Source organism: Xenopus laevis, chromosome 3L, assembly GCF_017654675.1.
Source record: "Xenopus laevis strain J_2021 chromosome 3L, Xenopus_laevis_v10.1, whole genome shotgun sequence".
NCBI lineage: Eukaryota > Metazoa > Chordata > Amphibia > Anura > Pipidae > Xenopus > Xenopus laevis.
The window spans coordinates 66306316-66321960 of NC_054375.1; the positions used below are offsets into that span (position 1 = coordinate 66306316).

At 37.9% G+C, this 15645-nt stretch overlaps 2 protein-coding genes across 2 annotated transcripts in view; both read right to left on the reverse strand.

The window, feature by feature from the left end:
• Window positions 1-3882, reverse strand: part of ptprb.L (protein tyrosine phosphatase, receptor type B L homeolog) — a 64469-nt gene extending 60587 nt beyond the window's left edge. The window contains exon 1 of the mRNA XM_018252468.2: window positions 3662-3882. Within this exon, the coding sequence (XP_018107957.1) occupies window positions 3662-3716 (55 nt within the window). The 5' untranslated portion in view covers window positions 3717-3882. The remainder of the gene's footprint in view (window positions 1-3661) is intronic.
• Window positions 3883-5978: 2096 nt separating this feature from the next.
• ptprr.L (protein tyrosine phosphatase receptor type R L homeolog) overlaps window positions 5979-15645 on the reverse strand; it is a 73957-nt gene continuing 64290 nt past the window's right edge. Inside the window, exons 13-14 of the mRNA XM_018252469.2 lie at window positions 15121-15234; window positions 5979-7270 (exon numbers count right to left, since the gene is read on the reverse strand). Of these exons, the coding sequence (XP_018107958.1) occupies window positions 7177-7270; window positions 15121-15234 (208 nt within the window). The 3' untranslated portion in view covers window positions 5979-7176. The remainder of the gene's footprint in view (window positions 7271-15120; window positions 15235-15645) is intronic.

The following is a 15645-nucleotide window of genomic DNA, read 5'->3' on the forward strand; positions in this document are numbered from 1 at the left end:
TAAGAACTTGGACGGTGTTTGTGCCTTGAATAGCAATAGATAGAGGTTCCATTGCAAGTGCAAACAGAAGAGGGTACAACGGGCAGTCTTGTTCGGTGCGTCAGTGTAATTTGAAGGGCTGGGATATGGCGTTACTCACTTGGACCCATGTGATTGGCTCTGTGTATAATAGCTGTACATAATCGACAAATCCAAATGCTTTAAGAGTTTCCCACAGGAAGAGCCATTCCATGGTATTGGCCAAGTCTAGAGAAACTCCAATATGTGAACCAGTGTTGTCATGGCAAATCTGTAATCTCATATTCAAATTTACATTCGAAAAGGGGAATTAAAATTTGAATGTGTGAATTTTGACAGCAAAAAAAATTTGAATTCACTATTCGACCCTTAATAATGCTGCCCCAGTTTTTCCTTTTAAAACACTGGAAATTGACAGAGGGACCTGAGAGATACCATCCATATCAGTCCCCTCCATCCATACTGCATTCCAAAATTACACTGGAGATCTATCACTTCCTGGCACACATAAATCTTCCTACCAGGAAGTATACACCACTATGTTCATTAATCCTTAACATGCTTATAATATATATATACATATTGCAAGTGTATAATTCTTATATTCTAAATATGTACCACTAGAGTTTGCAATGAGTCCAAGAGCTGTATTTTGATTGTTCTGGGTTTTTAGAATTCATTAGCAAAATGTGGCTACTTGGTTCAATTCTGGTAAATATCACTGTAGGCTTTGAGGAAGGACACTGGAACCTCATATGATGTGACTATTAGTGGCTCCTGGATAATATGCATACTGGCAGGACTATACTTGTCATGAGTTCTGCAACCGTGGAATATTTAGAAGATTATAGGGCATGCTGTTAGGTTCTGATCTTTACAAAAGTGTCACTTGAGGAGACACATATCACAATTAGCTATTTTGATTGGGGGAAGGGCTTGCTAATTAAAAAAACAACTCTAGTAGTCTCTAAAATGCAGAAAATCCTAAAATAGTCAGATCAAGCTGCAGTTTACGCTCAGTTCCAATCTGAAACAGCTGAAAGACTGAAACCCACCAAAATACCTTTTGAACGATAGTGTACTGTTTTGTTTGACCAATGGTGCATTTTAGCCATTATGTCAGTTTATTCAAATAAAGCCTTTAACACTGCCACATAATAGAGAGATGTCTCTTGGGACGCCTCTATCTTATTACTGGTAAATGCAGAATTTAATTTTGTTTTATTTTCAGTACTGACAACTGATATCATAACCATACAATGTCTAGAATCATTACTACCTGGGCACCTTTCTAGTTGTTACTTGTACCTAGTGAAGTGAAGTGCGTCAGTGAAGGGAGGTATTGATAGGCTGTTACAAATTTACCAGCAAGTTAATTGCCTGTACATTTGTAATACTGGCCAGGCCCTAGCTGGTTATTTACTGACTAAGCCAGTCAAACACTGGCCAGGTGGCAATCCTAGCTGTTATAGAGTAAGAAAAGCAAGGAATGTTATATAAGATCTATGGTAACCCTTGGTTTTAAAAAAAATTATAGCTGATAGTAAACACTGGGAACACTGGCCAAAATTAATTGTGAAAAAGATGTGAAAAAAACAAGAAAAGCAATACCTCGATAACACAAGCTTTGCACAAAAAAGTGCTTGTATTCAAGATTTGCCTAATGGCCATGACATCATACTTGGCATTCCGTGACAACTGACATTGCATTCAGCAACAGTAATACAGGTGCTTGGTTTAAAGGGCTTAGTAATATGGACACAGTGATTGATTTATCATGCGCCAAGTGGAAATCATCTGCCAGATTCTTAGCTCTGCATTAGACTCATTTCAGACAGAAAGCTCTAAGGCAACCCCCATACATAACAAAAGGGACAATTTTGCCCAGGTGCATCAACCAATTGGAACCAATAAGATTCTTGCTTCTAAAATGTTGACCAGTTAATGCTTCCTCCTCATTGGTTGTTATAAGTAAATAGACCAATGGCAAACTCTGAACCTTTAATTATATAAGCCTCTGAAATCTAATCTGCTGTGTTTCCTCTATGTTTTTATCATTTCTCATTGTGAACATTAATATCAAAATGCAAAATAAAGCACTTTTCTAATTTAGGCTTGTGGGTTAAAATGTTTTCAACACAACCTAACTAAAAAATCATATTAATAGTGGAAAAACCAGTGACAAATATTCTAAATAAGAGGTTGTTTACAATCTCTCTGTCAATATCACCCTTTCAGACAAAACAATATCAGTGAGGTAACATGCATTTCTACATATTGCCTAAAACAATTAGGGATAGTTGCTAAGTTGTTTATTTCCCTTGCTACTTATGTATGTTTAACCGTACTGTCATGGCTTTACACTTTACAAAATATATATATATATATATATATATATATTTACAACAGCCATTTTCCTAATGATGCTAAAGAATTGCAGGTATGGGACCTGTTACCCAGAATGCTCGGAAACTTGGGATTTCTTCTTTACATTGAGTCTACTAGAAAATCATGTAAACATTAAATAAACCCAATAGGCTTGTTTTGCCTCCAATGATGATTAATTATATCTAAGTTTGAATCAAGTACAAGGTACTGTTTTATTATTACAGAGAAAAAGCTAATTTTTAAAAAGGAAAACTTTGGATTATGTGGTTAAAATGGAGTCTATGGAAGACGGCCTTCCCGTAATTCAGAGCTTCCTGTATAACGGTGTTTCTGGATAACGGATCCCATACCTGTACCATTATTTAGCACTGTGAGGTTTTATAAACTATGAGATGTATGTACAGAATTATTGGAACTTTTTAATGAAATGCCTTTAATGACTTACATTTTAGTTCAAGTTTAATTCTGGTGAAAAAAAGGCAGAAATGCTTAACACCAAACACTATCTCTTTGAAACATGAAAAACACTTGAATTATTTCTTATAGTTGGCACCAAGGGATGAATGTGATTGTATTATACAGTGGGCAACAGGTCTGCGAGGCCCCCTTGCTTGCTCCTTATGTAAATAACACACTAAAGGCCTGTAATTATAATGGTTCCAGTATGGGTCCCAGCTGTTTTAAATACAGACTTCACAGAGCACAATACTTGATCCAGAAGGATGATTCTTTTAGGAACACTGGTCAGATTGCAGATTTGAACTTGTGAAGCTGTTTTTTATTCTCTCCTTAGCAAACTGACAGTTGCTTTGTTATTTTGCCCTATATGGCTGTGGATCAGCTAGGAGCTAAAGAAGTGCAGTAAAAGGGTTAAGTGTGACGGAATTACCCCCTTAACATTGTTAAGAAGCACCCCCATGGCAATTAGTATATATTAGATTAATAACTAGTCAATAGCCATTCTTCAGCAGTAAGAACACATGGCAGAATGAAAGCAGGGCACCAAGCTAGACAGAAGGCAGAGTGGGCAGACTATGAGACATATTGAGAAGTAGCTGGGCACTGTACACCCGCATGGCTCCTATTTTACCCAGAAAGCCTTGGGCAGTAAATGCCATTCAGCTGTATGACAGTCACAAACACTAGACCACACGGCGCTAGTGAAGGGCAGCAGCAGTGCCACAGAACAGCTCATTGCGCCTTCTTCCCAGACTTATGTCAGCTCTCTGCCCTGGCATGTCGTGCCCGCACTCACCTGAGAGGCCCCAGTGTAGGCAGCAGAGTATCAGCAGTGCAAATCCCCGATCCATTTTGCAGCTGGTCAGCCGTTCCCCATACTTCTCCCAACGAGCCAGATCAGTGAGAAGCCAGTGCTAGGAAGGAAATGCGCCTTCACGGAGGGAAAATGTCCGTGACGAGCAACTTCCTTCCATTCAATTGTTTGGGGATTTTTCTGCAGAACGTGCGAGTCTTCAGCATTGATTTAGTATCTGCTGCGTGAGCGTCTGTCTGTGCATATCATTGTGTGTGTGTGTAAGAGCGGGAGGCTGCCTGCCATTCACTTACCCACAAAGCAATGTGCCCGTGTTCATTCTGCCACACAAATCTTCCCCTCACTTGAGCAGCCCTTACAATATTGTTGTGGTGGTGGGGCCCAGTATCTTCCACAAAGAATTGGCTAGGTATAGGGGGAAAATGCAAAATGTTACACTTCTGATTCCATATATTTTTGCATAAGCCAGTTGGAAGCTGTGAGAAACATATACACTGTATAATATCACACTGGACTGCCTTTAAGTCGCACAATGGAGGCCATGGCTTTCCTTTCAGTGCAGTTCCATTACATGCTGGCACATGCTCTGCACTCATGTCAGGATATAAAGCCATTCATTAATGATAACATTTTCACTATACTATATGGTATACTATATAGGTGTAAGTATAAAGGCGAAGTTAGGTGCTGAACACACAGTGCATGTACCCTGTTGCCTATTTATGTCTTTTATACATGAAATATTACCAGCAAGTTGAGCATTTAGGGTGCCACTTATGCGGAGTTGTTACACAGTGCCAGTGACTATACCTTTTTTTTTTTGGTGTATTTGCCATCACACAAACTTCAGCAAATTCTGTATTGAGTTTAACTGGACACCATGCCACCAGTTATGGATTGAATAATAAAGGCCAAGTGACCCAAGTATGGGTTTCACAATTATTTTGGGTGTGCCTCAACGGTACAATTGTACTTTTAATACAGTGAAATTGCTTCTGATAATAGGTGTAATTAAAGGACCAGTACTTTGCTTTGCAAAGAGGACTCTTCAGCCCCATTGGAATTTGAATGGCATACTCTATCTATCTATCTATCTATCTATCTATCATCTATCATCTATCTATCTATCTATCTATCTATCTATCTATCTATCATCTATCTATCTATCTATCTATCTATCTATCTATCTATCTATCTATCTATCTATCTATCTATCATCTATCTATCATCTATCTATCATCTATCTATCTATCTATCTATCATCTATCTATCTATCTATCTATCTATCTATCTATCTATCTATCTATCTATCTATCTATCTATCTATCTACCATCTATCTATCTATCATCTATCTATCTCAAAATATATCAAACACAACAACAAACCTCACTCTCAGGTCTGCTTATAGTGAAAAGGATTATTTGTTTATTTCAACATTTCGGCTTTTAAGCCGAAAAGTCAAAAATAAACAAATAATCTTTTTCACTATAAGGAGACCTGAGAGTGCGGTTTGTTGTTGTGTTTGATATTTATCTTTAAATAAACCAGCACCCAGGCATTGAGTATTGGGTTTTTGAGTGCACCAGTACGTTTATATATGATATCTATATACTGTATTATATTGTACTGAAATCAACAAAAAAGGCCTGCATTTTACTGGCCCTTTCAAATGGTTTCAGTAATTAAATATGATTTAAGTAATCTAATCGAAGTAATTTAATTTGCTGAGCATATAGGGGGAGTAAGATGCATTGGCATCCCAGTTAAAGGTGCCCATACAAATGCAGGTATTGGCTCATCATTTTACCTTCCTTAACTGTATCCTTGATCCACTTGTTTGGCATTTGTACATAAACATGAAATATGCTTAGAAATGTTATTCTAAGCAACTTTCCACAGTTTACAGTTTTTGAGAACAAAATAAAAGTGTAAAAAATCAATGGGGGGGATGAAGAAGAGCTTACTACTGCTACATTGTGTCAATAGTACATGTAGTCAGAACTAGCACTGCAAAGAACAGAAAAAGGACTGATTCTGCTTTTAATCCCATTTACAAATAACTTTAAATCCACTGAAAATTTGTAATGAACATACATTGGAAAGTTGCTTAGAATTACATTTTCTTCCATTAAGCAAAGATTTGTTTTTGGGTTTACATCCCCATTAAGAAGAACCTAACAATATTCAAGTTATCACAGGCAGCATTCCCATGTCATACAGGATTATGAGACCATCTGAGGTCCTCTGATATACTGTTATATCCTCCCTTTGTTATATACTGGAATACAAAAACGCAAAGATTTTTAACCAAGTGAACTTTATTGGCAGTGTATATCCGAATGTTGACATTAAAAAAGTAAGATGACCATATGCACAGAATGACCATTCCTGCAAACAAACAACCAGTTTACGGGACATCAATAATCTGATAGCGCAGTGCAAAGAAAACTATTATAGCAGCATTGTACTTTCTCTTAAAGCAGATATTTAAAATATAAAAAAAATTGATTTATGATCAGAGTGATTGGCACCTACAGTTAGTACTCTAAGTTGCTGTTACCTACTGCTTTGCAGTTGCACATATACATTATCTATAGGGCATTTCCAATGAAACAAACATATTAAATACACAGATTCATTCATTTACCTTTGCAGTAAAAGACAACAATATATTTTTTTTCAATCTTGCAGTTTTAATATATGCTATTAATTTCTCAGGTAAAATAACTCACAGAATTTACAAATACACTGTATTTAAATCTGGAGAAGAGACTGCAATAGTAAAACCCACAGAATTAAGAGTAAATGCATATCCACTCAATAAAAGACATTGTGCTGTAAAACGAATCAAAATAATCTAATAGAATTTCACAAGTCCAACTGAACAAGAACACGTTCATACAAAATATCAGACTGACTTTGTACAGTTTAGATAAATATCAACATGTTTTTTTTCTTTCTTTTTTTTTGGAAAAATAAAACAACATAAACTGATTACTTGCAACACTAGCAGCAATAATCTTATGTGGGTAAGAAACAAGCTCACCACATAATATTTAATAGCACTTGGCAGGTACAAGGGGAAAACTGACAATCCATGTACAAGACATATGTTTCGCAAAAGGTTTATTTGTTATACACTGAATAATCTTTAGAAATCCACTGACTGTCGACTGTAGTACATACATTCTGTATTGTAGATAATCGTATCTCAGTAGTACATCCACCTTTCAGTTACGTATACTGTATATAAAACGCATATACAACTATTGTTTATCAGAGAAGTACCTTCCATTATTATTAACAGAATCTGTAGTACAAGGTACATTCATTTACAGACCAGAGTCCATCTTATCGCAGCAGACTTTACAGCAAGCCTTCATGGGTTGTCTTCCCACTCCCCTTCATGCAGTCTACTTGACTCCTTTAAGAAACTGCTGGTTGGTAATAAAACAGATTACCTTAAAAAGATCACTTTCATTGTCTTCTTGGCTGTTCACTGGACATTTTCCTCAGATAGTCGGCTTTCATATAAGTTCAGTGCATGGTGCACAAACTGATATTGCTCACTTGTTTGAACCATTCCACCCCTGTCAATGGAAGATATGTACACTGTAAAGATTGCATAGAAGATGCAACACAATATATCCTCTATCCATAGCAACTCAACCCCTCATATACAGTATAATGGCAACATATAAGCTGTAGCACCCATTAACCAGTTTTAATAAATTGAAATTTGCAAGCAATGACCAGTACATTTGTTAATACTGTGTATTAGTTACATAGTAGTTACATAGTTAAATTGGGTTGAAAAAAGAAGTCCATCAAGTTCAACCCCTCCAAATGAAAACCCAGCATCCATACACACACCCCTTCCTACTTTCACATAAATTCTATATACCCATATCTATACTAACTATAGAGTTTAGTATCACAATAGCCTTTGATATTATGTCTGACCAAGAAATCATCCATGTAATGTTATTATGTGAGTGGGTTATCCGTACAAAGGAATCACAGAATTTTATAGACTTGGGAAAGTACTGTATAACTTGCAAATGCATGGGAGTAAAAGTGAGTTACTGGTGGGAGAACATACAGTAAAGGTATTGCTCCACAGCACTGCTCTTGCAGCCAAAAAGGTGGCTCTGCTTCCAGGCTAGGGAACGAGTGACCAAGGAGAACAGAATCCATCCAAGTCAGGGGACTCACAAGGGAATCTGTATACACAGAATTTTATTCTCTCTCACTTACATTTATCATAGCATGGACTAAGAATGGATGGATCAGTATAAATAGATGAAATGGTAAGACTTCTGCATGGATTTATGACTGTGCTGAATGGTAGTCTTGCACAGAGTACAAACATGAATTAGTAAGTCTTTGTCCTGGCCTGAATTCCTAATTGGGCCACACCTAGGCCAATAGGTCCTGGCGCCCCCATGTAAGCGCGTCCCTCCCTCGCAAGTACATGGTTCACGATGGAGCACTGGGGATTACCCGTGCAACAATGTTAAAGGGCTGTGCATCCCAGTGCTCCTGATAAAACTATAATGCAGATGGGCAGCATGCCGCCCCTAAAATTTTGCCACTCCAGGCCAGGGCCTTTGTGGCCTTTCCACAAATCCAGACCTGTTGTTATCTAAGCATCAACAGGTATTCTTATACTTTTTATGGACACATCAATTGTACACTGAGTATAAAATATGAGTACAAACATGAATCAGTAAGTCACACTTTAAGCATAGACTGATATTCTCATGGACACATCAGTTGTACGCAGTTTGCATGGCATGTGATTATTATACATAGCATGAGTGAGTCAATCCAACACTGAGAGTGGCTTGGGATTCCTCTACAAAGCAGTGTTGGCTCAGCTCTACACATGCATTTTAACTTGAGTGGTTAATGGTAGATCAATATTACATTGTGATTCTTGCCACATGTCAGCAATGGGTCATAAAGTACCAGTATGATTTTAGAGTTGTGCTGATTATAAACTTTATTTTCCCCACAACTTCTTTTTCTTCAAAACCCAACAAATTCTTATACTGACTGACTTGGTATAAAACAGTGCCAGTAGGACTGATTTAAGTGCAGTGATATCTTCCTGTTTAGATTTAATAAAACTGTAATTTAAACAAATCACTTCTGAAACGGGTGTCTTTGTTTATGTATTACAGTCATACACAGCTTTTTAAACTGCTCAGAAAATATATAATTTCACTTCATATAATTGTTTAAACTATTTTCCTGGTCACTTTTTCAGCCATTTACTTACACATATATTTCCCTGTCCATTATAATTTTCTTCTCTCATCATCTAAATATCTGATTTTCACAGTTGCTCTAATGTCCAAAGGTTCTGTACCTCTTCCGTTAAGTCTATATCAGATATATTGAAGCCAGTGTGACTATTTTGCAGTTTCTGTAATTATGAGGCTAAAGACAGCCTATGAGGAAGCCTACACAGGCATGTATTCAGTGTGAACAACGTCATGATTAGGATGCCTATTTTACCTACAACATGCATCCTATGTCTCCAGCTCAAGTAGCTTCCTTGTGCAGGGGTAGCATTATGTACAGAAGCATTAGGTGACATAATCTGATTATTCTGACATTTATATGCTTCTGAGTAGTTTTTTTTATATGTCTATTACATACAAGTATAACATTGTATTAACTGAGATGCTTGTGGCACAAACAGATCTTTGTGTTCTTCATGTATACAAATCGTTCACACCCTTTGTGACCATGAGTTCACATATACACTGGGCAGCTTTTCCTGTCATTTCCTAGCAGGCTGCAATATATCCTGTTGAACGTGTGGTCAAAGGACACATTTCTGCTATGATAATGTCGTTTTGAGCAATAAATCTATTTGCAGAACCTAGAAACTGCATTTAAAGTAAAGTCAACATTTACTGAGTAAATATGTTATGATAATATTAAAAAAGTTCCAAAATATAAAAGCAAATGTAATTTTAATCTGCTTTCCAATATTAAATACACATATTTTAGAGTGATTTGTAAAAAAAATTTCAGCTAATCCCTGAACTGATATTTTTTTTTTTTTTTACTACAAATACAATAAAACAATGTTATGGTAGTCAGCTCCCCTCTAACCAAAACAACAATTTCCACAATACCTTGCACATCTTTGTGATTCTTCTTTACATACTGTTTTCAATAGAAAGTACATTTTGTTCTGGTGTCCCAGGTTTCCCTGCATCTACTGAAGTTTGTACATAAATTGGGGAAGACGTTCTCTACTGCATATGTTTTTGCCCATGGAGGTGCATAGAATGCCTTGGACACTGGAACTATAAAGCTGCAATAATACCTTGGGCTGGTGCATTTTTTTTAAAGAAGGAAAGCACACGCCTGTGGTAATAAGTAAGTGTGGGTCCCTAATCTCAACATCATTAAATCTGGTCGACATTCATTCTAATAAAACCAGTAAAACAATTCATAATGTCAGTTGATTTGGTTTTTTACTGCAAGGGCTGGAGGATCTCTTAAGAGATCTGATCTTTTTCTGAAGTGTGCACCACAGAGTGAGGATTAGTCATTTGCTGGTTTGCCTGTTCTGTAATGACATGTTGTAGCTAATAACTAATGCACTTAATGTACATCAAAATGCAAGAGCATTAGATCCTTTTGCTGATAGCTCTCAATGCAACCAAGAACCCTAGAAACAAACACTAAACTCAGTTGTCTAATAGCCTTTATATAATCTGCACTGCAGGCAAGTATGTTATGCTACTACAATTCCAAGGGGCCAATTCACCAAGCTGGAGTGAAGGATTCAAAGTAAAAAAACTTCGAATTTCGAGTGTTTTTTTGTGCTCCTCGACTATCGAATTGGTGTAAATTCGCCTGAGTAGAATGATTCGAATAGATTGTGCGCAAAAACGCTGCGACTATTCGCCATTCGATAGTCGAAGTACTGGATCGAGCGCAAAAACGCTGCGACTATTCGCCCATTCGATAGTCGAAGTACTGTCTCTTTTAAAAATACTTTGACTGCCTACTTCGCCACCTAAAACCTACCGAATTGCTTTAAAAGCCTATGGGAAAGTCCCACAGGCTTGTTTTCCAATAAAAAGGCATTTGATCGAATGAAAATCCTTCGAGCGAATCTTCGATTGAGTGCCTATTCGCCTGGCGAATATTCGCCAGCGCGTAAATTCGCTGTAATTGCCTATTCGATTCTATTCCCCAGTCGAATTTCGAGGGATTAAACCCCTCGAAATTTCGACCCTTGATGAATTTGCCCCCAAAACTTCGATAATGTTGAACAAGGGGAAAAGAACAAACTTGTACTTTGGTGATGATGATTCTTGGTTATGTTAGACTTATCAAGACAATTAGGTAATGCTGTTTTAAAACAGTTTACAAAGGATAAAGAAATAATACAATTCATGACCCGCTACAATGTCTCCTAGTCTAAAAGAAAAAAGGGGCTTTAGACATATGTGGGGAACAATAAGTGTGGGAAGCCTAAAAGGAAGAGACACATGCTCAGATTCGGGGGGATTAGTCTCCTCTTCTTCAGGCGACTAATCCCCCTGAACTGCCTTTCCACCGGTTAGAATGTAAATCGCCTCAAGAGGAAACTTCAGGCGACTTCAGAAAACAAAGCACTCCGATTTACATTTACATTCTAGCGTGCGGGAAGGCAGGGGAAGGCAGTTTTGGGAGATTAGTCAGTTTTCAGTTTAGATTGAAAAGGTTCTAAGAGTTATTTTTCCATGTAGTTTAGACCCTATATTTATACAGGTATAAAAGAGAATCTTAGAGGAATTAATGGTAAATCCTATCTCTACTAGTGGTAGGAAGGCATTTACTACAGGGCCAGGGGATTTTTGTGTATTCCTTAGTTAATAAAAGGGAGGGGATCCTAAGTTTCAGTTTCTTTGGACTGCACCCTATAGGAGGAGTGGATGGTGCTTGGAGCCAGTGGTAGATACAATAAGTGCCTGAGGTATGGAAAGCACCTCAGTAGAGGTCAGGAAGAGGGAGCCCGTAAATAATGACAAACAAGGTGCAGAGTTATAGCACACTTTAGGGGAGCCATATTTTTTTAAAGGAGAATGAAAGGCTGTTGAAAATCCCATGCCCCCTTTAATTGCACCTATTTGTGCAGCAGGGTTGGCAAATTAAATCCAATCTGAACCTGACTTCAATTGCGTATGATCGTAATTGAAGCAGAACATGATGGTGCACAACAAACCCACTGCACTACACTGTTTTCAGTTGTGACACTCCATGAAGCATTTTGTTTTGGAGGCTTTTCTCTTGGGAATTACACAGATATTTCCACAAAGACTTCATTCTTCATTCTTATTGACTACATTACTGATCTTTTCTGCACAGTGAATGTGCTACAGTCATGTACTTTTGCAACAAGAACCCTGACAATCTCTGGAAATGTCTGGTGGCATAAAAAAGGGAATTACAGTTACACGAACAGTGAGAATTTCTCAAGGAGTGAGGGTAACTGGAGGATCTAGATGAGTTCTTTGAGATCAGAGAGGTTAAATAAGGAGGTTCAGCACTGCTTAGGGTTTTGGAAGTTAAAAACAGATTTTTGTTAAAATGCATTTTCCAAGTATTTCCCAATACAGAGGGAAATGGTACTTTAGTAGCAGGGCAAGATGTTTAATTGCAGGTTTTTTTCTAGGGCTACAAGACGCCAAAAGGAAAATTACTGTACTTATTTTTACTCCTCATGTTGGAGGAGGAGGGAGGGGGCTGAGTTCAGCATAATGAGCTTTTCTCTTTCCCACTCTGTTCCCTAGCTTTGACATAACAAAAGAGGCATTCATAAATGGCAAAAAAGTAGTGGACTAAATAACACCCCCTCGGTGACTTTACAGAATCCAGGGGGAGATGGAGGAAAGTAAAAAATGAATTATTTTTGAAGCTCACATTTAATAGCAAATAAAAAAGTTATCTTCATTAAATCAATCAAACATGTTTGTATACTCTTGGGAAAGATCCCTGTGAGGGATCGAAATGTCGAGTTAAACAAAACGTTTTTCTTTATTTCGCCTGAAAATCACCGATATTTTTATATATATATATATATATATATATATATATATATATATATATATATATATATATATATATATATATATATATATATTTTGTTTTTTACAAAATGGGAAGTGTGAGCAATGTACAGGACATACCAAAGGTAATAAGAAGCAAAGTATTCATTTCCTATGAACACAGTCTCCTTTTAAAGTTCAATACAGATTTATTTTTCCTGATTCATATTTCTTTTATGACTGCTAGGCTTTCTACACAGTGGTATCTTCCTATGTATCAACAGTGCACACACCAAGAGGCTTATTTACTGAAATCCGAATTTATCTAATTTGATTAAAAAAACGAAACTGGAATACCCAATTTAACCTTATTTATTATTATAAAAGCTCAAGTTAATTGGTTTGGGTAAAAACTCAATAAATTTGAGCGAAAACCATCAGATTTTTGCTTGAAAAGGTCGGATTTTCAGGCCAATTCCAGTGCAGACCATATAAACTTCAAAATAGGATAGGGACCTCTGCCATTGACTTATACACAACCTCGGCATGTCCGACCAGAGTTTAGTAAATAATTCCCAAGTGTAGGAGTTAAGGTGGCCATACACCGGCCGATAAAAGCTGCCGACAGACTGTGTCGGCAGCTTATTGGCCCGTGTATGGGGGCCCCCGACGGGCTTCCCCGATCGAGATCTGGCCGAAAGTCGGCCAGATCTCGATCGGATGGGACAGAAAATCCCGTCGGATCGCGGCCGCATCTGTTCGTTGATGCGGTCCCGCGATCCGACCGCCCATTTACCGAATGCTAGGATCCGATCGTTGGGCCCTAGGGCCCACGATCGGATCTGCCCGATATTGCCCACCTCAAGGTGGGCATATCGGAGGGAGATCCGCTCGTTTGGCGACATCGCCAAACGAGCGGATCTATCCATGTATGGCCACCTTTACATATATTGATGATTGAAGTTAGTGCAGCTAGAATATTATACCTGTGCCAGACAGAGAACAAAGTAACGCAAAAAAGTGTTGCTTAACCACAAACTAGCCTATACAAGTCTAGTCTATATGCCACTGTCAGCCAATAAATAATTTTTGGGCACTTTTCAACACAAATCCAGAGTGCTACTCATTTATTGCCTTTTCTTCCTTTGGAAGAGACACCAGTGATTGAGAAGGGGCGGGACAGTGATGTGGCAGCTCGTTATTGGCCAAAACGCTCAGGGAACAGGCTTGCACGGTTTTGAGGCTTCTGGTGTAAAAACCCGACTGTCCGATTTAAAACCGGACAGATGGAAACCCTATCTAGAATTACTAGGTGGGTCAGTGTTCCAGGCTATGGCCTAACCCCTCCTAGAAACCACCTTTGGAAGGTTGACATCTGTGGATAGGCAATAAATACCTGTATATACTCTGTAATTAAACTCAATACACCCATATACACCAGCTCTAGCAACCCAAATCACCCAATTAAATGTAGGCTTTCTAACATGTGACCATTAAATGCTGCCTGCTGATTGGATGTTATAGATTTCTAGACTTGGTCAAGCTTTGCATATTTGATGCATTACCTCACTGGTTTAGGGTGGCCATACACAGGCAGATTAAAGCTTCTGATCCTTTAGACCAATTCTGCCTGTGTTGGGTGCATTCCGACAAGTCTCCCCGATCGATATCAGGCCAAGAATCGGGCAGATATCAGTTTAATTGTTTTCAGCGACAGCATCGGCTAGTTGATGCAGTTCTCATCCCGTCTGCGCCCATTTCCTTCATGTAATCCGATTGTTTGGCCCTAGGGCCGAAGGATCAGATTATCCTGATTTCGACCTGCCTTGATGGGCATATCAGATTAAGATGTTATTGTGTATGGCCACCATTACAGTCCCTTAGCTGCTAATGGCATTTTTTTAAAATTCAGTTCTGTTAAAAAGCTAGTATTGCCACAAGCATAGTTGTTAAATGTAAGACACAATATTGTGAGTTCTGCCAGCCTTCAAAAGAATGCAAGATCACTCATAGTTGTTGAGTTTATTTCAAGCAACACACTCAGGTGCAATTATTTGGCTTTTTCTATGCCCTACTGTACCTTAAACTTAGATCATAGCATCTCACAACTCATTGCCCCCCCATCTGAGTATGTTCTGTGAATATAAATCAATCAGGATTGGTCAATAGCAAAGATAAATCTATCTGAACATCTGTCTCTAAAAGGTGCACTGTTTGCCAGTCACGAGGAAGTGCTAAAGAAGCAATGATATAGAAGGAGCTGTCAAAACAATTCACTTTGTGTATATAAGTGATGTTATACCTTGAAATGTACATTGGTGTTTTGTTTTGTTTATCAAAAGCAGTGTATTCTCCAGATGTGAGACTGAGAAACTTACCTGTCCATTCTCAGTTGGCAGACAATATTTAATACATCAACAACACCTTTCTCTTTCAGTTGACAGCAGCCAATTGACGTAGATATGAAACAGCCTGTCCTACCGATTCCAGCACTAAATTTGATAGAAAACAGATTAAACTTAGGTGGGGAAATGTAATAAAAGTCGGTAACAGAAAAAATATCCGCAATGGGAAAAGTTATGCCTTGGCGCGAATAAAGTTTGCTTTGTGCGAATTTAATATAGCTTTGCGAACCAGGAAACTGCTTAGCGACTTATTCCGACAGTAGAAGAAAGTTTGCAAACTTTATAGTTTGCACCAGTGAATGTAATAAAACTTCTTACTGAAAAAGTTGTTATGTTTGCTCTAGAAGAGTACGACAACTTCAAGCACTACTTAAAAGTGGACAATGTGTAATTAAAATTCGCAATGCAATAATAGTTTAAGGTAGAGTATTACATCGCAAAATGAGAATTTATATTCTTATTTGCGCATATTGCTTTGCTCTTTGCGACTTTTATAAC